General features: G+C 42.9%; 1 protein-coding gene across 7 annotated transcripts in view; it reads left to right on the forward strand.

Moving 5' to 3' along the window:
• The window catches only part of ABI1 (abl interactor 1), a 79,428-nt gene that overhangs the window by 22,602 nt on the left and 34,595 nt on the right, over positions 1-22,231 (forward strand). For 3 of the 7 annotated variants that reach the window (XM_085892117.1, XM_085892118.1, XM_085892120.1), the window contains exons 3-6: positions 9,039-9,215; positions 14,799-14,816; positions 15,323-15,420; positions 21,278-21,460. In XM_085892117.1, the coding sequence (XP_085748243.1) occupies positions 9,039-9,215; positions 14,799-14,816; positions 15,323-15,420; positions 21,278-21,460 (476 nt within the window). The remainder of the gene's footprint in view (positions 1-9,038; positions 9,216-14,798; positions 14,817-15,322; positions 15,421-21,277; positions 21,461-22,231) is intronic. The other 4 variants (XM_085892121.1, XM_085892123.1, XM_085892119.1 and 1 more) reach the window with 3 other exon arrangements.

Consider the following 22,231-nt stretch of genomic DNA (forward strand, 5'->3'; position numbering starts at 1 on the left):
ATGCGCATACATAATACGTCGTGGTTATTTTGCTCAGATATATTCCAATTGCACTTTCCCATAGGCTGACACCAGAGGCCTGAAGGTTGAAGCCTTTGAACTACTGTGGCCTTCACAAGGCCAGTGACACCTTCAATATATATATATATATATATATATATATATATATATATATATATATATATATATATATATATATATATATATATATATATATATATATATATATATATATATATATATATATATATATAAATATTGTTATGGCTGTGGAAATTTGCAGACCACCATAAAGGGCCTTAGATCAGTTATGGCGATAAGTAATTGTGTAGTAAGATTTCCCCAGCGTTGTTTAGAGGGAATTTCCGTGTTCACCGGGCTGCGATCCTTTGAGATAGCCGTTTTTCTTTCTCTATCGTTATTTTGGACCAATAATCCCCCAACAACTCAAACACCACCACCTTCGCCTCTTTACCTCCATAACTCCACCCTGCAAACATTGCTTCACCGCCATTCTCAAACGACGCCCACCAACAACCAAACCACCACAGCAAACCCCCACCACCTTCGCCTTTCTCCCTCCACAACCATCAACCACACCACCTGTCAACACCGAATGTCGTGCTTTCCAAAGCCCGTTCGGTGATGGCTACCAAATGCGTCGTGCCACGAGTGCACATGGATCCTTTCGGGAGAGGAAAAACGGATCAGGAGAGGTTCATGCCCCCTTTCCGGCCGTCCAATGGCTGAGCGTCGGGCGGTGTGGCCCCGCCTCCAAACGCGAAGTATATGGATCCCTTTTTGGAGAGAGAGAAACTGATCAGGAGAAGTTCACGCCCCCTTTCCGTCCATCCAATGGTTGAACATCGGGCGGCGTAGCCCCGCCTCCAAACAAATTTGATCTGCGTATTTGCATATACGCCCCTCCCCTGGGCTATATAAGAGCGAATGCGGCGCGGCTCGAGGTCAGTCAGTCGGTGGAGCCGTGAGTCTGGTGGAGTCGGAGAAGTTGGCAGTGGAGGATATACGGGGACGGACGGTGGAAGGGAAGAAGCTCGAAGCAGGCAGTGCAGACGGGGCCCGATCGACAAATGGGAGACGGAGCTCGGAGTGGAGGTCGAGGGGCGAGTTGCAGAGTGGAGCAGGGACACTGAGGAAGGCTAGGGGGTGAGGGTTCGCCGGAGTCAGTGCGGTCCCGAGGCCCCGCTAGGGGGGACCCAGCGTCAGCCATTCCCCTCTCCCCATCCTGAGCAACAAGAACCTTCCCCATCCCGGGCATCAACAATTCCCCCCATCCGCGCTGAGATAGCGCCGGTAACCCCGTCCGTTCCCCACCCCAACCGTGGTGCCGACCGAGAAACGCATGCTTGCGCAGAGCACGCCAGGGGTACGGAGTCAGGCGCGTTGCGCTGACATTGCGGCTTGCCCGCCATCGCGCCATGAGGGCGTGGTAAGACCACTTCGGTCTCGTGCAGTGGCCGCTCATCCAGGTTCCACGCGCATTTGGTCCACGGACCTGTCTGCCTCCTTGCCCATGAGGGTGGCTTTTTGTAAGGGAGTGCGTTGCGATGATATAATAGCTGGGGTTGCTTCAATCATTTTTCCCTCATTTCATCCTCACTTTTCTTCTTTTCTGATTTATTCCTGAGGTAAATCAGCCACGTGCGCCTTGGAGGCCAGCGCGTGCGGCGTCGCAGTAAGGGATCCTGCTGCTCAGAGATTCTCGTTCCCGGGCGATCCCTAAACCCGGCGTATGCAGCGAGTGATGTACGCTTGGCAATGCGGGATTGTCGACTCGAGCTTCTGATGGTCTGGGGAGAATTGCCGATTGCATTAGAAAGGCATGCAAATTAATACCTCTTAAGAGGCTGCACGAATGGTGTTTTTCACCACATGGGAAACCTGGCCAGCACGACGCCCACGCTGCACGAAACACGTACAGAGGCCAATAAAGCCGACTCCACACCATGTTGGGCAGGATACGAGTGTGCGGGTTGAAGCGGCTTGTTCTTTTTTAAACCTCAATACCCGACACATATTGGTGTTCGCCCCATGCACACGCTTGCGGAGTTGTGTGAACGCGAGCGCTGGCCACATGCGTAATGGCGGAACCACACGCACTGTATGGAATGTGCTCGAAAGCAGACACGTACACCGCTCGTGAAACGTGCATGGATTTATCCATGGCGATGTACCTTCGGTCCTCGCTGGCAGCGGTGTATTCTCCACGGATGGTGAACGTTTTCTCATCTCTGCAGCCAGCGATGCTGCGATCGAGCCAGGGAATGTACAGTGCGGGCCACGTTGGCGCGCGCAGAACGAGTGCATTGTTTGACGCTGGACGAATGCCCGAGCGGGCATGCGGGACCCTCGACCGGTCGCCTGGGGTTTTTTGCAGGATGATTCGCATGCCAATTTTGGTGTGGGCGATTTCATGTCATCTCATGGGTTCGGAGCGCAATATTGCCGCTGTTTGGGGTGGCCTTTCCGGAAACGAAGTGAGTCGGTTTCTGGCCCAAGCTGGCGGGCCACATGAGTGGTCGGGGCCAATCGGAGCGCCCGATTCGGATGATGACGTTTGGATTCGCCATTGCCCCTCCCCCCGAGCTGCAGGCCCTATAAAGGTTGGGGCAGTCCCTCTTGCCCGGTCTGTCTGTGTTTCCTGCTCCTCGACTCCACCTCCTCGTCTCCGCCCACATCGACACCGCCACGATCCGCCTCCTGCTCCTCGACTCTGCCTCCTCGTCTCTGCCCACACCATGTCGACTCCACCTGCCTACCTGATCCCGCCCACTGCTCCACCTTCGCCCTCTGGACTCCGCCCCTTCTCCACTCAAGCTCTTCCTTCACGAGCACAGTCTCCACACTTGTGGCTTGGGCCAGAGGCAACGCGCCCACTGTCGGGTACCGCACCCCGGAGCATCCCCCCCCAAAAAAAAACGTGTTGGTGGAAAGTCGTTTTTTCCGGCACACAGTTACCGAGATCATAGCCTCACCCCCCCCCCCCGGTTGCAAAACTCCCTCTTCATCGGTGTGTGTGTGTGTGTGCGTGTGTGCGTGTGTGTGTGCGTGTGTGTGTGTGCGTGTGTGTGTGCGTGTGTGTGTGCGTGCGTGTGTGCGTGCGTGTGTGCGTGCGTGTGTGCGTGCGTGCGTGCGTGCGTGCGTGCGCGCGTGCTGGCACCCCTCTGCTTAAGTAAGACTAGAAGATTGTTGTCATTGTTATTGTTATTTCCACGTTAAGTCTGCTCTGTGTCCCCTTTTGTAAGTTGCCTGTTTATTGTCGCACCACGCTTCTTTCTATCTCTGCACAGCGCACCCCAATAAATCTTCACTGTGCCACATATTTTTCCTCGCCTGCTTGTAAATAAATTATTATTATGAGGAATGTTCCCTGCTCGTTTTTGTCTTTTCTTCCATTGATCCAGCATGGTCCGGGACTTTATTCCCAACGATTCGTTCCTTTTAGCCGGTACGTCCTTAGCAGTGTCGCTCGGCTGCATCCGATCCGGTAAAGTGATTTGGTCCGGTAGAGTGATCCGATTCGGACAAGGCGTACCGTGGGCGTTTCCCCGGTAATTAAACCACGTGATTAATTGGGTAACCTGATTAACCCATAGACGGGAGGACCCGAGGTCACGCGGTTCAGTTATTGGCGTCCACGGTCGGTTAAGCGACCCACCGCGTCCGGAATTATCCGTGTGCGACGGCCTACAATTCCGGGGAGTCTGGTGGGAATCGACATCGCTTCCCCCACCTAGTGGTCTTCTCACCCGACCCCCCCCCCCCGCCCCGGCCCGCAACAATATTTATATATATATATCTATATATCTACTATATAAATGGCAGTCCTTCTGTCTGTTTGTCTGTCTATCTCTATTTGTTTGTAACCAATAAGCTCCGAGACCAGTGAACCGATCTTGAAGAAACTTTACACACATATAGACTGAACATTCAGCTCCAGGATGCGCTTAGTGGCTTTCCATAAAAATGAAAAAAATATTTATACATAAAATAATAATAATAAAAAATTTCCATTAAAAAAAAGGCTTTCGTATAGTGCGCCGGCGTATTAATCGTAACAAAAGGCTTTATGGTTAAAAACGCTAGGGTTTTTTGAAATGCAAAATGTTCGTATTCGTTGACTTTTTAAACATACACATTCTCCTCCTGTTATTTGAATTCTCGAACTGCATGTGCACGGCAACAGCTAACTGCTGATAAATCTGTGCATGAAAGAGCCAGGCAAGCGGAGTCAGCTGCAAATAGAGCGTCACACCGACGGGCGAGAGAAGCACAAAACTCACGTTCCAGCTTTCTTGGTCCGGGTTTTGGCAGGACATCAAGGACAGTTGCCACTGCTGCGAGAAACATTGAGTGGCTCAAGGCCGCCTTCAACTATGACCTCTCTGAGGATTACGGAAGCATAAAGCCTTCCTTCCATAAATCTGAGGAATAAAAGAAGCCTTCCTAATTTTCTCCATACAACTAATGCCTCGGTCTAACTAGCGTGAGGAAAATAGGACAAATTTCCCGGGTATTACCGGGTACTTCAGCTGGTATATGTATATATGTATATATGTATGTATATATATATATATATATATGCTCCACCCTTCCAATATTTGATGATCCTTTTGCAATGAACGGAAAACTTGAATGGAAGGGCATGGTGATTGTGACTGACAGATCTGAAGATTTATTCGGCTTCTCATAATCACCAAAATGGTGGCCGTATGATTTTCAGGTTATGATTGTGGGTCGAGTCATGCCAACTTTCCAACCAATGGGTGGAAACGAGTGTTGCACATGGACGGACGAATAAGCTTATTATATAGATTTTCTTTTTTTTCTTACAAACTCCATAGTTCATGGAGGAGCTTGTATAAATATTAGTTGCACAACAAGGACATTAGGGGACCGACCTCAGTTTAACTTTCCATGAATTGTAAACGCTTTATGATTGATGCTATGGAGTTGAAATTATAATTATTTTTAATACAGGATCTAAGGCTCATGGAAGATGCAGACAGACACTAAACAACACAGAGCTTTATTTTGGACACAAAGAGTGGTGACCTTGCAAGGGGAAAGTGATGCAACTTCTGGGTACCTTCGATGCCCACTTTCTGACATTTCTTTCCCCCCTTACTCAGAAGTGCAATTAAGGACAAATCAATCCCATGGGGTTTGTTCATGTTCCATCTTCTAAATTCTGAGCATCAAGCATGGAAGCAGCATGTACCACTTTTTGAAGTCTTTGGGATGACTCAGCCGGAGATGTAATTGAACCACTGATGTGGACATTCTAAATTGCAGCATCATAGGCTACCTTATACGTACATTGTTCTTGTATTGGGAATGCTAAACAGGTTCTCGGTCAGGGTTGTAATCGAACCGCTGATCTCCCAAACTCAGAGCAGACATTCTCAATTCCAGCATTGTGAGCGACGATGTATGAACTGATATTGGGAACATTAAACAGGTCAACCTAAACTTGCTTCTGTTCTTTTCAGAGTTGAACTCATTGATTCTAAATTTATACTATATTGATATCCCAAAAGGACTCTCATAATTGAACACTGGAAAGCCTTAACGATTTGATGATTATTTAAATGTCTGTTACAAATGTGTGCATATTGGTTTCAAGGGGCATTTGAAAGGCCAGATGATGGCCCAGTAGAATGCCCAGCATTCCAATATCCAGAAGTTGGACAGATTACCTCGTTCATTCGTCAGGTAAATTTTCGATTCTCAGGTCATCGTGGTGCATGACCAGCAGCTTCAAGGTTATATTGTGTATGAGGAATTTTTCAAGGTGGTTTCAAGTGCCCACTGACAAATGTTATCAGAGAATTCCTTGATGCATTTTTTTTTTCTTCTTCATTCTACATTTTGGACTAGATCTTCATCATGGTTCTTCTGTACCCATGGCAATAGGCCTCCCTGTGGTAGCCTGAGCATCGCTTCATATACATACTCATGAAGTAATTTTTTGGTGTTGTACTTTTGACTGTCAAATGCACATGTTCCGGAACCCTCTGCAATGCTGATGTCTCGAAAACCAGCACCTTGCAACAGTGTTCCAACAATTGTGAGGAACGAAATGTACAAATTATTCTGATGTGCTTGAATTTGTCTTGATGTTTTCAAGCGGTGTCAGTGGCTTTGGCATACAAAGCTCAACGTTGCTGGTTAATGAATGACTGGGAAAAGGCAAAGTTGTGCGTCTCCGTCGCTTCTTACCCCGCTCCCCCGTCCCTCTCCTTGTTTGACACGATAGATTGTCTTGACCATAGGGATTGTAAGCCATTGGACCTAAATTGATGCCTTCCTATCAAGCCATGTGGAGGAATTCAGTCACAGTTATTGGCAGGCTTATGGAGTCCATGGCTATTTCAGGTGGTTGTAATTGCCACGGCATCACTACTGTTTGAGCTTTTATGTCATTTGGCATAGGTGTCATGTGGTTTTTACCAGAACCATGTGACCATCAGCAGACACAATCTGTTTTCAGTTTTGACTTTGGTTTCTGTTTTTCTTTGACGATCTGGTGGATTGTCATTATCTCGGTAAATAAGTTTCCTTTTTTTTTTTCTTGAGAAATGACGTGCGGTACCCCTTGAAATCTAGGTTCAAGTTTGTCAAAGCTGCTTCTTGGTTGAAGCTTTAACTTCTTGGACTCCGTGGCATGTTATATAGTGTACCAAGCTGACAGTTAGTTGAGTTGTGGGAATCGTGCGAGCGTTCGCAACAAGATAATTTTGCACAAAGCTGAATGTATTCTTGTCAGTCATACATTCTGTTCCTTAAAAGAAAGTTGGGATGCTGTCTGGGGACGTGATCCTCCGATTCGACTTTGTCCTCTTTTGTGTGTAGCTGACAGTGTGACCTGTAATAGTGCGTCTCAACAGCAACCAGCTCTCTGCTGATTGGATACAATGTGGTCATCTATTTTCTTTAAGAACACAATTTATGACCCAAGTTCGTCAGCCCAAAGTTTGCGGCGTGTAACTAAATGTTAATTCACGACCTTCGTTTTGACCTTTAAAAGATACCCACTCTCCCCCCCCCCCCAACCTGGTAAAAGATGTATTCTGCCTCATTTCCTTCAGTGAAACCCGGTGAATGCCCCGTGCTTTTACTCCAGGACTCTTCATCAATAGATGTGGATTGTTCATTCATCATCGTCCATTGCTTTCAAAAATAAAAAAAATTTAATATTATTATTTTTTCATTCTGAGCATGGTCTGACATTTCTTACAGTATAGCAAGTACAGACTGAGGGATTTTGGCCACGAGCAGATTTTCTGCTGGATTTAATTGTGGTGTATGGTTTCTTGTCTCAGCAGTGTTTTTCTGAAATCAATGGTTTGCGCTGCTACCAAGTTTTGCACACAGGTGTTGAGCATCTGAATGAATAATGCAGGTCATCCAGGACCTCATTGTTTGATTTTGGGACAAATTGGTCCCTTCCTCAAAATTAATCTCCATTGTATGTCTGAAATCGCAGCCAATTGATGACATCTATTATTCACTGTTCTGTTTGGGAAGCATTATGACTTTCTGATATTAATAACTTGAATGAAACATTCAATCACATTGTACACAAGTTAATCACAATCACAAGTGTGAGGGGTTGACATTTTTATTTCCCTTTGTTTTACATTATTTATTTTTAAACAGCTAAGCATACCACCTGAAAATGTACTATATATTGAAAGGGATTGATTTTGCTTGTACGATGTTTTTTTCTTGACTAGGTGTTAGAACATTTTGAAGGACGTAAAAGGCAAAAACGAATTAAAAGAAGAAAAAAAAATGTCACCTGTGTGAAGGAAGTGGTTCAGTTTGGCATTTTAAATATGAAATCGGCAAAGTCTAGAAACGAACGAAACCCATTAGAATTACCCTTTAGAAACCCCTACGATTACACTTTAGAACCCTTTTAGTAGAATGAAACACGGTGGGTTAGGTTTTTCTTCATGTTTGTGGGAAGGAAGGACATAACAAATATTGAAGTGGCTTCACCCCCCCTTAAAATGGATCGGTTTATTTTCATTATTGCACCACATTATTGCTGTTTGATGTATGAAATTTGTCATAAAAAACACTTGATCTAAATATAATTTTACTTAATTGTTTGCATATAAGAGAGTTATGATCAACATCCTTCAAACGGTATCAGGGAAAAGGATAAGTGCCACATACCTCTGTCTCTGGATGTGGCTCAAACTTTGGAACAGCTTTGTACATGAAAAAACATTTTTGGTACCTTTACAACTTGCTCGTGATGTTTAAATTTTGCCACTTCATATGTCACCAGCATTTCACCTGGCTCATCGAAGTATCGGGAATTATCGAGTTGAGGATGTGGGAGCGTTTTGAAGAGTTTGATTCCAAAATGCGATAAACGCCAATTCCACATTTTTTTACGTTCAATGTTGGTCCAGTATTTGTATGAAGCAAAATGTATTCCTTCAAACATTAATACATGGCATGTTTAATACAGGATATAAAAAGAAATAATTGGCTTTGCTTCAAAACACGGGATCTGACATTCCCGATATCGAACAACGCGATGGAGACCTTTCGTTTTGGAACCAAACTTGTCATTTGTTAATTCTCTTTTGATAAATGGTCCAGAGTAGTTCTCTCAAGGTTAGAATAATGTACGTTAGTTTTGGAAAACGCAATTATCAGAATTGCTGCCATATTTGAAAATATAGTTTTGGTACTTTGGTTATTTATTTTTGATGTTTTTTTTTATTTTTATTTTTTCTAACATTTCTTCATAAATTTTCACTTGCAAAGTGCATTGGTTGCTTTTTCCTTGGTGTAAGATAGTGCTTGAAGTGGTGATTATTTCACATAATAGAATACCGAGACGATTTGTGGGTAAAGCGGTTTAACATTCGATAAATCCACTGCAAGAGAGACTTCATGGTGATGTTGTCTTCAAGGCCTCGTAGCTGAGGGCTGAAATGCAAAAGGGGCCTTCCAGCTCCCACTGCATGTTTTGCTGCTGCTCTCTCTTACAGACGGTGGACATACACAAAGAGAAGGTGGCCAGGCGTGAAATTGGCATCCTAACCACAAACAAAAATACGTCCAGAACTCATAAGATTCTGGCTCCTCCGAACCTCGAGCGTCCAGTTCGTTATATCCGCAAGCCTGTGGATTATAGTGCCTTGGACGACATTGGCCATGGTGTGAAGGTAAGAATTTGTGCTGCATCGTTGTCACTTGGTTGCTTTTTGTTTTATGTTGGGGTGTTCAAGTTTCTGATGGGAGGTAAATTAAAAATCTGTACATTGATTTGTTGCTCATAAATTTTATGGATATTCTTTATATTGTTTTAAAAATAGTAATCATAAAAGTGAAGGGGTTGTAAGATCTCAATCACACTAGTCCCCCCCCCTCCCACACCCCAAATCATTGAATTATAACACAAGATTGGGAGTTAAGTGGGGGGAATGCACCTCCAGAGATAATACCTCATTTTAACACAGCTTTGCTTGTGCATGTTAATCAGTTATCAGTGGTCAATGTTATTTGGCTTTGTTTCATGAGATTTTGTTTCTGGGTGGCACAATAAATGCTATGTAAGTGGGTGTCCACGTTGAAGGTGAGAAGAAACTACCTGAGTGCTGATAGGATGCTACGTGAGAGCTTGGATTTGTGGGACAGTTTATGCTGACTGCTGTTTAGTAGAACAGTTTTGTGTGTAATTGTCAGGTGGCTGAAGTTTCATATCTGCCTATTTCTAAAACGATTTTTGGACAATCTTGCATAATGCACATAAGAAGTCTGTGCTTATTGTACAACAAGCCGAGTTGCGGGTAATGCCGGGTACCTTTGCTAGTTATACAACAAGCACAGACTTCTTCAATGCAGTGCATTATGCAAGATTGTCCAAAAATCGTTCTCTTTTTGCTGGGATATGCTGGGTTCCCCCTCCCCCCCTCCCTCCTCCCACCACCTCCTACCTCCTGCTACCCCATTCCCCTCTTTCCCTCCTGTCACCACCCTTCCCATCCCTCCTCCCACAAATGAAGTTTGCATGGTGTATATTAAAGTGTTCATGGATACATAATAACTTCAAAGAAAAATCTCTCGGCAATTTCCCCGGCAACCTCCCGACTAATTAATTATTATAGAGGCAGAGTAACCACCCTCTGGGTGGGTCGAGTTTGCCCATGAAAAAGGTTCTAGATGGTCTAAATGGGACATTCCAATTGCAGTCGTGTCTAAAGGGTCGAAACTCTTAAGCATGTAAAAAGGATCTAAAAATGTTAAAGTGGTCTAAAGCTCGAAATAAAATGGTCAACGGTGTAAGGGGTCTTTGGGGGTCTTCAAGGGTATTGGGATATTCGGGGTCCTTTTGGACAATTCACGGGTCGGACTTGGTCTTTGTGCCAAATCTTATGTCGCGGCTGTCGTCCAGTGGTCTTTGCAGAATATTGCAAACATCCAGACAGACACAGATGACAAATATTATTTACTCGAAACACCTGCTCCCTTTGGGAGCGACTGGGGGGGGGGGGGGTGGAATCGCGTGTACACCATACGGTCGGATGTTTGTGAATATCCTTCTTGTTTAACAGCCACAATTATTCCCACGTTATTGTGGGGTTGGCTGGGGGAAGCTTCATCCAAGTCTCTCACGAACTGGCTAGCCAGGTCTGACATTCGATGATGGTTAAGGCAGGAATTTGTAATTTGTTCAGGGTGCCGCTGATAGCTCGCCGACTCTTCGTGAAGGACACTGGGATCTTTAAAGTCCCTCAATTAATGCTGGCAAATGGGATTCCAGTTTAACATCCATCAGATAAATGGCACATTGACAAATCACCTTGCCTGTGAAACACCGGGATGGCAGCTGGGTTGGGATTCAAACCCAGGCTGGACAGCTTGGAGGAAATGGAGGAAAGTGTGCATGGCTCGAGGCTATCCTGCCAGCCCCCGTGCTATTATCATAATGCCATTATCATTGGAAGGACATGACCGATTTAATTTGTGGTTTGAATAATTTTGATGGCATGGATGCTGGAGTTTGGATTGGAGAACGATGTATCAAAACCTCAGGAATGCTGATGATACTACTCAATTGTAGACAGTGAATAAGGAAAGTGTAAAGGCTGATCTTCATTTAAACCTCAAAAAAAAAGATTTAAATCTTGTGAACTGAGAAGATCGACATGTTCAGAAGAGGTGTTTTTTCCTTGCAGTCAGGTTGTAGAGTGCTCGCCAAGTGGCTCGCTTGATTTTAAGCACTTGAGCAAGCACTCCAACGAAATGGTTGATAAGGAACGGCTGGCTTGACAAGCGATAGCAAGTTGATTGGTAACGAAGCATACACCCAATGGATATGGTAAAGGCTGAAACCAAGCTGTTTCTGCCAGATCTTTGGAAAGTAGTGCAGGACAGGGATATTGAGAGACATCTGATCATGAATGTCACCAGAAGTCGGCCACGACTTAACGGAACTGGATAACTGATTATAATAGTACCGGTGTGTGTGTGTGTGTGTATACCAGTGACTGCTGATACACCACCCATTCATAAGTGCGTCAAATTTATTTTTTACCAAATTTCCCTCTGGTGAGTATTAAACAATGCTATCAAACCTTAGGAATATGGTTATGCATCAAATAAAAGTCACAATGGGCCGTCAGGGCATCTGTGGCAATATCGCACACAAAACCATGGCTGCGACAGGCCCCAAGATCTGTTATAAACAATTAATATATAGTGCACATATAATATGATTGCGAGAAAAATCGGACAGGCAGTGGGATTCATCATTCATGCGTAAAGACTCGTGCAAGCAGCTTTAAGTAAATACCATTGCTGCTTACCTAGATGGCTCCGATCCATTTGTCTGAGGGAGACTCGCCAAGTATAGAATGCCTTGGGCACATCACATTTCTTCCAAACTTCTTCCATTTTAATAGCAAATGTTTAAAAATGTAATTGTATGTTGGTCAGAATTGACTCGATCGTTTGTGGTTGAATAATATTTACGTCCGGAAGGTGTGCCCCGTGAAAGCCATGATAACCTATTATTCACCTCAACACCGACTTCACCCAAGGTGTAAATTCCCCAGGGGGAGGGTGGGGGGGGGAAGTTAAATCATGACAACCTCCTCCGTGTGACCCTTTAGTCCTCCTGCCAAGTTTGGTTGTGATTGGATAAGTAATGACCGAATGTGTTACGGTCAAAGAAAAACGGTCAGACACCAAATTGCGTGTTTTAGTAAGATTAGAATAGGAAATTAAGTTTGGTTTAATTGAAATATGTAGATTGTTTTTAATTGCAAAATGAAAATTTCCTAACTTTTCTGTTTCTAAAAAACCTAAATTCTGTTAAAAAAAAAATTCCATTTCACCCGCCAATGGGAAATGATGGCAGTTAAACAGAACCCATATATCTGACTCCATGACGACCATAGGAGGAGGAGGAGGAGGAGGAGGAGGAGGAGGAGATTGGGACCACACACTGTGCAGAGCATTGGTGCTGCTTAAGCAGTCTCCTTGGCTATTGGGCGCAATCCTGGATGGGTCGCCACTCCGACACAGTATACCAGCATGCTGGCACTCCTTTTGCCGACCTCGGAAGGATGACGGGCTGAGTTAATCCCACCTGGTATTAATTCAACAGCTGAATGGGATTTGAACTCAGGACCCTAGGATCCAAAGCCTGCCACCCTAACCATAGGAAATTAAGTTTGGTTTAATTGACCATAGGCAACGGCAACCATAGGCAATGGGCTGAATTCTAGACGTTAGGCGTCGGGATGACAGATTTGGTGATACGATGCCGTTACATCTAACACTAGGCTAGGCCTTTACGGCAGTGTATGATTCATGACTCGATCAGAGTTGCATTTTGCAACATGGGGGTGGGAGGGGGACATTTTGCAAAAATACATACATATATATGTATATGTATGTATGTATTTTTTTTTTTTTACATACGAGTTATTGTTGTTCAATGACTGTCAGCGATGGGACGAGTTCATTGCTCGTGGTCGATAAAAGGAAGTGCCCCTCAAGAAGAGGATAACTGTAAAATCGGTGTCATTTTTAGATAAGGTCTCACAAGGCCACAGTCTTCATTTTGTTTTTTGTTGTTGTTGACCCTTTGAAGAAGTTCAAGTACCCTATCCTTGACATGTTTGGGAGCCTTGACAGAATTTGAGCTGTTTCAAGTGAACTTCCAGAGATTCCAGACTATTTCAGAAGCCAGAATGGAGTTCCAAGGGAATGGAAGAGCCCAGTTTGTTTAGAATTTAGATGAAATTGACTGCACTCAGTCTGAAACCTCTGTCAGAATGTACTCATGCTAGAGAAGTAGCTCGGTGAGACAATTCCTTGAGCTGGAACAGATCAGTCATTGATTTCTGTGAATAAAGGATTGCATATTAATGAAATCCTTCATTCAATGCTAATGCCTAGAAATTGTTTGCATCACCACCGTGAGAGATGGCTTAGGAAAGAGAAGGTCATAATGCAAAAGCACTTGCTGTTTGCTAACCTGACAAGTCTTCATGTAATTTAGGGAGGATCCAACCAATTTGGACATCTTCAGCAGCTTTGTGAGTCGCACCCCTTGGTAGCAGTGGTACACACAGTTTGCATCTCCACGCACTGTTGAGTCCAACGCTCCACCGAGCAGTTCTTTGCACAAAGGGATTGGACGACAAGCTACTCCATGGATAAGTCGGTGTGCCTTATGGACAATGAAGCATGTATGTTCCACTCTGTTTCACTGGGGACCATTATTAGGAGGCCTGGAGTGCACCCTTGAGACTGAGGTGATTCAGTACAAACACGGTGTTGCGGTAGATTATGGCACACTCTTTGAAAAAGTGGAGAATACAATGATTTCCTGCAGTCAGACTCAACATATCCATTTCCAAACTTGCACAGCATTACTTCATTAGCTAATATGAAGTAGAGTACTTCTCCAATCTGAAGGACACTTGACCAGAGTTGGAAGGGTGCCCAGTGGGAGATTTCTCTTCAAAGTATTCTTTTAGTTCTCAAGGTGTGTCCCAAGGATTTCAGTGGAAGAACATCGAGTACCTTCCACCCTCAAATTCTACAGATATCCTTGTATGTTTTGACCAGCAGTTATAATCTGGCCATAATACTGCTTTAAAATCAAATATTTTGGCTCTGAGTTTTGACAAATTCAATCAAAATATAACTCACTTCATTATATTGGCTTCACATTTTTGTTGAAACGGGGAATTTTCCACCTTGATTGAGTGAACTTAGATACAAGTGCTCCTTTTGACTGGAATTGACTGATATAATATTGTTGATTTTCATGAAAACAAAAAGAGGAACGCCTTACTCAAGACTTAACTGTCTGCATCGTCGGAAAATTCAGAAAAATGGATCGTGTCAAGTGAAAGTTGGCAAAGCAATGCTGACTGTCAAAACTGTGCTAACCGCCAAAGTTGTGCTAACTGCCGAGTAAAACAGAGGAGCTGACATTTTGGGCATTGGTCCTCTCTCTGATGAAGTACTAATGCTTCTCTCCTCTTTCCATGGTGGTTAGCATACCTTTGGAAACTATGAAGGCCTTGCTCTGTTCGTGATTAAACGTACCATTTTTCACTGATAATAAACGATCAGAGCAATTGCAAGCATTCCTGCAGTGCTGTGCTAAATGTATTTTGTTATCCACTTCTGTGGTTTGCCGTTGGTCATTTTTTGCAAAGGATCAACTTTTATTTGCTTGCCCAAACTTATTCTGCTTTTTCTGTTTTGCTTCATTATGCATCAAGTGGTTGCTGAAGGCAAAGGTAAGATTGTGCAATGTGCTTCACCCCCTCTCCTTCATTAGCAATTTGTATGCAATCTCGTGACATTTTTGTCTTCATTAGTTTTTTCCTCCAGTTGATCAATCCATTCATTGATCGAGTGATTTATTGTTCATACTTGGTTTCGCCATTGCACATGTTTATGGCGTTTTTGCATGCATCCACGACCGTACCACTCTTGTAAATTGCACGATTAGGCCGTTTGTAACTGTCATTGTTTGAGTTTTTCCAATCCATTGCATTGGCTGTTATATTCTTTCTTTTCCTTTGAAAAATTTTGGTTGACGGCATTTATCAAATGTTGCTCCTTCTTAGGTAGCAGATTTGCTGCTTCCTATTGGCCCTGGATCCAGCTCATAGGTTTTTACCCTTGCCATTGATGATTATCTGCCCATCTTCTTTATTACTGTCATATTGCAAATATGTTTTGTTTTTAGCTTTTTAAAATGGCAAACTCCACTCACTCCCATTTCCCTCTCTTTTATCAGGGAAGCAACCCAAATGGGCGGGCTGGCAGTGTATCTCGGACTACACCCCCGACACAAAAACCACCAAGCCCACCTATGGCAGGACGGGGAACTATTGGGTATGGAGCTGCTGTTGATATATCTGCCTTACAAAATTCATTGGATTGTTCCATGCGGGGGTCATTCCTGCTGAAATTAACACTCATAAACTTCACCTTCTGAAATGTGAATAAAATTTGATCCAGATCGAGATATAGTTGAATAATGAAACCATGCAAAATTTCACCTCTGTGGTTTACTAGAATTCCAAGATGTGTGCATGCTAACTAGGCCTTAACTTCCAAATTTCTCAATATCGAGCTGATCCTTATGTAATTTTGAAGATTGACCCAATGATATCCTTTTTTTTTTTCCTTTTAAATAATTTTGTTTTTTAAGCAACTTCCATATGTGCAGTTCCAGCACTGGTTGTGCAATGATTTTATATTGGTTGTGTTATTTGTATGGACTCTCTCAGTACATTTTTTTTTTAATTATTAAGGGCAAGCAAATACATCCTGTCATTGGGGGGGAGGGAGGGGGGGGAAGAGAGCGAGGCCTCACCACACATTGCTATACACTCCAGGAGGGTGCGGAGAGGATGGGGGAGAGGGGAGTAGTGGGCGGGTGGGGGAGAGGGAGTGTTCTGGACATGCGCTTGATAGGGGAACTTGAGGGAAAACGGGAGAGTGGAGGAGGAATGATCTTCTGCCGGCATTGGTACAGGATTGAACAAATTGGAGACGTTAAAACTGCTAGTTCAAACGGGTCATACTAAACAATTCCCGGATAACAGCCTGAGACATATGTTGGGGGTCTTTTAGAGGAGGTAAGTGAGACGGAAGGGAGGGATGGAGGGAAAGAGACTAATTGCGGAATTGATCCAAGCAGCAGTTTGGACTGCTTAAAATAAATAAATAAAAGTGTTCATTTGTCCAATTCACAGATTCTTTGACACCCCCATCCTCTCCTCAACCTCTGGAAAGTTGAATGTTGGTACAAAGTTGAAAGGTTTGGGAGGAGGATAGTGGGAGGGAAGGTAGTGTAAGGGGAGGGTAGGCAGCGTACCAAGGCGTTACAGGAGCGATAAAACTTGGCCAAACCGCAGCATTTACTTTTTAACCGTCGTGTTCTATATAGAACCGGGCAGTAGCATTTGAAAAGTAAAACCCATGCTATCGACTTGGCAACGGCCCGCCTGCATGCATGCCCTCCCCTAAATACTCATTCCTCCAACCTCCTCGTGGCACATGCTAACCGTCTATGCGCATTGGCGATATACTCATCCTTTCACTCACACACATGCATGGAATTTCCCACACCAGCACTGCACGGTGGTGCGTCCCACATGGCTTTGGTGCTGCATCACGTCTGCTCCCCACGAGCAGAAGAACATGGTTTGTGAGACAGCCGCATAACATCCTCCACAGCACCACACACTCGGATGTGAGTTTAAGGTCGAGTTCAGATCACGCGCCTGCAACATCTACACATCGCACACATGTGTAACCAAGCATGCAGGCACGCACACACCCCAGGGAGTCATTTGTACCACGTCCGTGTGCGCTATCTACGTACCTCTTCGTTTTCAGCAACTGCGGACTATTAATATATTACAGCAACTATTCATATATTTACATTAATATTTTGTCATGAAAGATGGCACAAATCGGTAAAAAGCAAACGGTGTACATAATTGCCAAAAAAAAAGAAAAAAAAAAAAGAGACACGATGAAGGCAACGATAGTCATAGCTTGCAAAAACAAGTTGCAGAGCATGGCGTTGTGCTCAATGAAGTTCCACTTTATGCACATTACTGAATCTTTTCTTCACTTAATATAATCTGAACAGTAGAAAAAATTCAGCTTAATGTTTTGTTTCAATAAATACACTTGGTTATAAAAATCACTAATTTGTTGAAATTTTCAGATTTCACTCAAGATTTTGACACTTATTTAGTCCACGAGATCCAATATAATATTTCGATTTTCGACTTTAATTGGTCTGCAAGAGTAAATCGTGTTTCCAAATCGAGGCATTTTTGAACAGACCTCACAAAATGGTGAATGAGATCCCAGCTATCTGACAGAGAGTGAACCAAGGATGATGCTTTGCTGAAGGCTAATTAAATAATTCCATTAATTACCTTCAAAAGGGGTGTTTAAATTAACCCAAACACCGAATTTTCATTCATGCACTGCCTTGGAGTCCCTTAGTCTGCATGCAAAGTTTCAGGCTGCTAGCTAGGTTTCCTGGTTTTGGAGTTATGGAGGGCACACACGTACACATACACATACACATACACATTGCATGCATCCACAACGCTAAAAAATAACTTAACGTTACTCTACTTGGGAGAGGGTGGTTTATTTAACATTTAAAGTATTCTCTTACAATGTGTATAAATAACGAAATGTAAGCTATTGGCCCACAATTGCTGAATATATTTTGTCAGATGTGAGGTGGGTTGCTTTAAAGGCACCTCAAATGGTTGTGGCAATGAGACATGTTGCAAGTTACTGAACACGTGCAGTTCAAGCAAAATGACGTAAAACTACAAGGCATGTCCTTGGCTAATCTGAACTTTTGACGACCACCAAGGCTTTCTTTGACAGCCTAATGGAGTGCTGCTCTCCCTTTTTGGTGGGAAAAAAGTTGCTCTTCCTTTCTCCCACACCGAAGCTGTGTCTCGACCTGTTACTTTCACATGGCAGGCAGGTTAGTGGCCTTTGTATTCCACCTATCTCCTTTTTTGGTCTTGCACCCTCTATCCTCTCTTGGCTCTGTCTCGCCCAGGTTTCTGCAGGGTGCACATGGTCTGCCAGTGATCCTCTTGGTAAACTCCCAAAATCCAGGCTCACTGCTCACCTCCACTCATTTATACCCCTCTTGTGTCTGTGGAACTATCTTCCCCAATCTGTTCAGTCCCATTCTTCCCTCCAGGATTTCAAGACAGATGTTTACCACTACCCCAGGTCATCCTACATCCCATGATCTCTTCTACCCCAAATGACCCCATTCCCAAGTAATCCCCTTTTCCAGGCTATTGTGATTTCCTCATCCCCCTTTCCCTCACCTCTTTTTGTGTGAGTTGTCAGTTGATTTGTTACCTCTACTACCGAAGGTGGATGGAGGTTATTTCTTCACCCCTGTCTGTCTGTCTGTCTGTCTGTCTGAACAGGATATCTCAAAAAGTTGTGGACGGATTCAGACGAAATTTGGTGGAGAGGTTTGGTTGTTTGACAAGGACGAAATGATTAGATTTTGGTGAAGGTCCGAATTCAGATCCAGATCCGAGAATTTTAAAAGTGATTCTTCATCATTGAGTGATAGGGCCAAAAACGATGCATTGTATAGCATATTTCAAAAAGTTGGTTGGTGACCAGAACGAGCCAATTCGAATTTGGCTCAGGTCCGGGTCCAGATCCGGTCCATCAGTGAAATATGAAACGTAAACTGTTCAGCCTCGTGGAGGTATGCACTCTTCCGAGTGCCATTCTAGTTCTTGTGTTTTGTTTCATCCTTGCTTTCCCCTTTCCTCTTTTTGTTGCTTCATTCAGCTTGTGTGCAGCTTGTTCACCCCCATGTATCCTTCTCCCCCTCCCATTGATCTCTCTCACCCTTGCTATTACTCTGCTGTTGGTGTTTTCCCCCTTTCCATTTTATTCCATTCCATTTTGTTTTACCTATTCCACAAGCTTCGACCATGTATAAAATAAATATAGCTGTCATGCAGTTCTGAAAAGTCCTTCGTGAAATATTTCAAGTTGACCAAATTCATTTTTGCCATTTTGAAAGGCTTTTCTGTGGTTTTAAAACTACCTGGACAAGCCAAGGTAATGTTGAGCTAACTTGGAAATAAAAGATAGGGAGAGGAAGAAGAAAAATGGTTTGGCTGTTTCAATGCTTTTTTAAAATTTTTTTAAATTTTTTGTCGAATGAAGAACTAGTCTTGTTGGTCCTCATCTAGTGTATATATTCGTTGTCAGACAGGTATAACAATATATGGAATTCAAAGGGACATTTGATTAGAGGTATGCTTACCGTTTACGTTGCATTGAGTCATTGGGTCTTTTCCGGCATTAACCCTTCGTTGGAGCAAAAGAGACTTCATTGAAGGGTTGATTCCGGAAATGCCAGCTTCTCCTTCCTTACCATGACAGCTGGCGCACCTTAATCGACGTCATGTTGATATCGGTTATAGTTTTTTTGGTTTGCTCCTTTTTCAGCTTCATGAATTAATTATTTTTACATGGTTGGAATCTCCTTCGGTATGAAAACCCAAGAATGGAAGAAGCCATTTTGTCTTCGGATCATCTCATCCATGCAAAGAAGCATCTACCACACTCTGGATTAAAAAAAAGTAGAAGTTATTATTACATACGTCTGTACACACCACTCATTCGCAAAATCAAACCTGGTGTCCCTTTAAAACCTTGTTTGAGTAATGTTTTTTTTTTTTCTCCAATTGATTGAAAGGTGCCCTTTAAAAGAAAATTGAAATTAAAATAAAAGTTTTGGATCCAGTTGGGTCTTTGTTTCCTGTCTGTTGTGTGGCATGCATGTATATGCACCCGTCTGCAACACGAGTCTTTTAAAAATGCCCGTTTCTCTGTATGATTGTTCAGGCCTGCTCATAGTAGTGCCATTTTCTTCCTATTTTAATACCTACTTCACTTCCCCATTCCCCTTTGCCACTCTGTCTGCTAACTTAACTGCTTTGTGTGACCTGTGGTTGGCTGCTTCTGCTCAGCACACTGGGAAGGATGGGGTATGTGTCTGCGTCTTATCTCCATTATCACTAATGCTTCCTCTCCCAGGAGGATTTTGAGTATGACCCCCACTTGCATATGCTTCTTGCCTGCCACAGCAATGTCTCTGAACACGTTCACTTTTATCAATCAATCAGCAACTCAGTTCTTGTTGAGCATCCCCTTTCTGGTTGTAAACTGTTTCCCGAGCTATTGGATACGATGAAATTGCTTTATTCAGAAGGATATTTTCTTTATCCTATTAAAGAAGCATCTTCCGATTGAAAGCAGGAATTTTCTCGATGCTAAGTCATAATCTGTGAGTATTTGGCATAAGTAGTTCTGTGCATCTGTATGTTATTGGGTGCCGGCGCAACAGGAAGATTCCACATTCACTAATGCATTTATGAAAGGTAAATTCTCACCTGAAGCCCACAATCATGTAAAATGAGATTGAAGCAGGAATGTGGAATTTCTTTTTTGCCAGGACAAAGGGCACAGGGCACACAGACCCGGTCTTTATAGCTAACATGATACATTTACCATTTTATTACCAAGTGACAGCAGGTTGGAACAGCCAGCTTAACTCTTTAGAAGGACAGTAATAGTCTGAGCACTGAGGTTGCTGAAATATTGCTGAAAGTGTGTACTCGCTGAATATCTATCAAGTTCATTGGATTTGCAAATGTTTTGCCTAACACACCACTAACATGCTTTAAGATGTTTGTTTTGTCGCTCTAATTCCTCTTTTGTGGTGATGAATCAACCAGTTGTGTGTTTTCTGCATGTTATGTACTGATTGCTTCGGAAGAGCAAACACGAATATATGTAAATTAATTTTACAAGGTAATACGTTCCTATTTTGCATTTCAAATGTATGTGATGTTAATGGTTGTTCTTTTTTTGTTTGATAAGATGATTGACTATTCTTAGTTTTTATTTATTTATTTATTTACTTTAATTATTATTATTATTTGTTTTTTTTTTTCTCCTTGGTAGTACAAAGTTGCATTTTTTTTTTTTAAACATCTGAGCAATTGTGCTGTTTCCAACTGGCTGGTTCCTCCACATCCAAAACTTTCCTTTGGCCTGCAGTTTCCTATCCCTGGCTTTCCACACCATGGTCTTCACCGTTCCATGGTGCTGTCTGCCTGCATGTCCTTTTGTACCTTGTTGCTCCTGGCAGGCGGAACTCTCCTTACCGCACCCTGGAGCCCGTGCGCCCACCTACCGTACCTAACGATTATACGACCAGCCCAGCACGCACGTTGCTGGGCGCCCCTCAGCAGCAACCACCGCCACCACCTCAACTGCCACAACAGAGCCCCTCACGTACCGCTTCACTCAACCACAGGGCACGCACTTACAGGTAGCTGGTGCATTATGCATCAATAGATAACTGTAGCCACAGGGTCCGGTAACCGTATCCCGAGTACAATGACATTTGGCTTTTTTAATGTACGAGTACCATTTGTGGAGTAGTTTCTATTAACACATCTTCCTTAAAGGCCCTGGAATGACTACCTTGGAGGGGATTTTAATTTTTTTATTTTATGTTCCACGATCACTTCAGTTGGTTCAATACATAATCGCAAAGTCAAATAATTAATCTCTGTTGATTTTTAAGGAGATTATACTTTTTTTGTTACAAAAGCAAGGAAATCAGCATTGGTACTTAACGCTTTGTAATTGACAATACTCGTGGTTGTTTTTAAGGGACAACGATGCAATTAAAGGTATTTGATTATCATATATATATATATATATATATATATATATATATATATATATATATATATATATATATATATATATATATATATATATATATATATATGTGTGTTGAACACTAAAGTGGAGAGAGACAGAGACAGTATTTAACCAGGTCCCTATTCTCTCTCACTTGGCTGTGGAATAATGAAATAGATTTTGCAAGATGTGTTTGTTGCATTGAAGTTGTCAATTTATATAGTGGCTTTAAAAGAAAGAAAGAAAAAAAAGTATTATTTTAAGGCATCTTGTACTTCCAGTGACAAGATTATTAACTCTTGCAAACTTGGAATATATATATATATATATATATATATATATATATATATATATATATATAGATATAGATATATAGATATAGATATAGATA

The sequence above is a fragment of the Eptatretus burgeri genome, chromosome 8, assembly GCF_056783735.1.
Source record: "Eptatretus burgeri isolate ZD-2024b chromosome 8, Ebu_testis_v1, whole genome shotgun sequence".
Taxonomy (NCBI): Eukaryota; Metazoa; Chordata; class Myxini; order Myxiniformes; family Myxinidae; genus Eptatretus; species Eptatretus burgeri.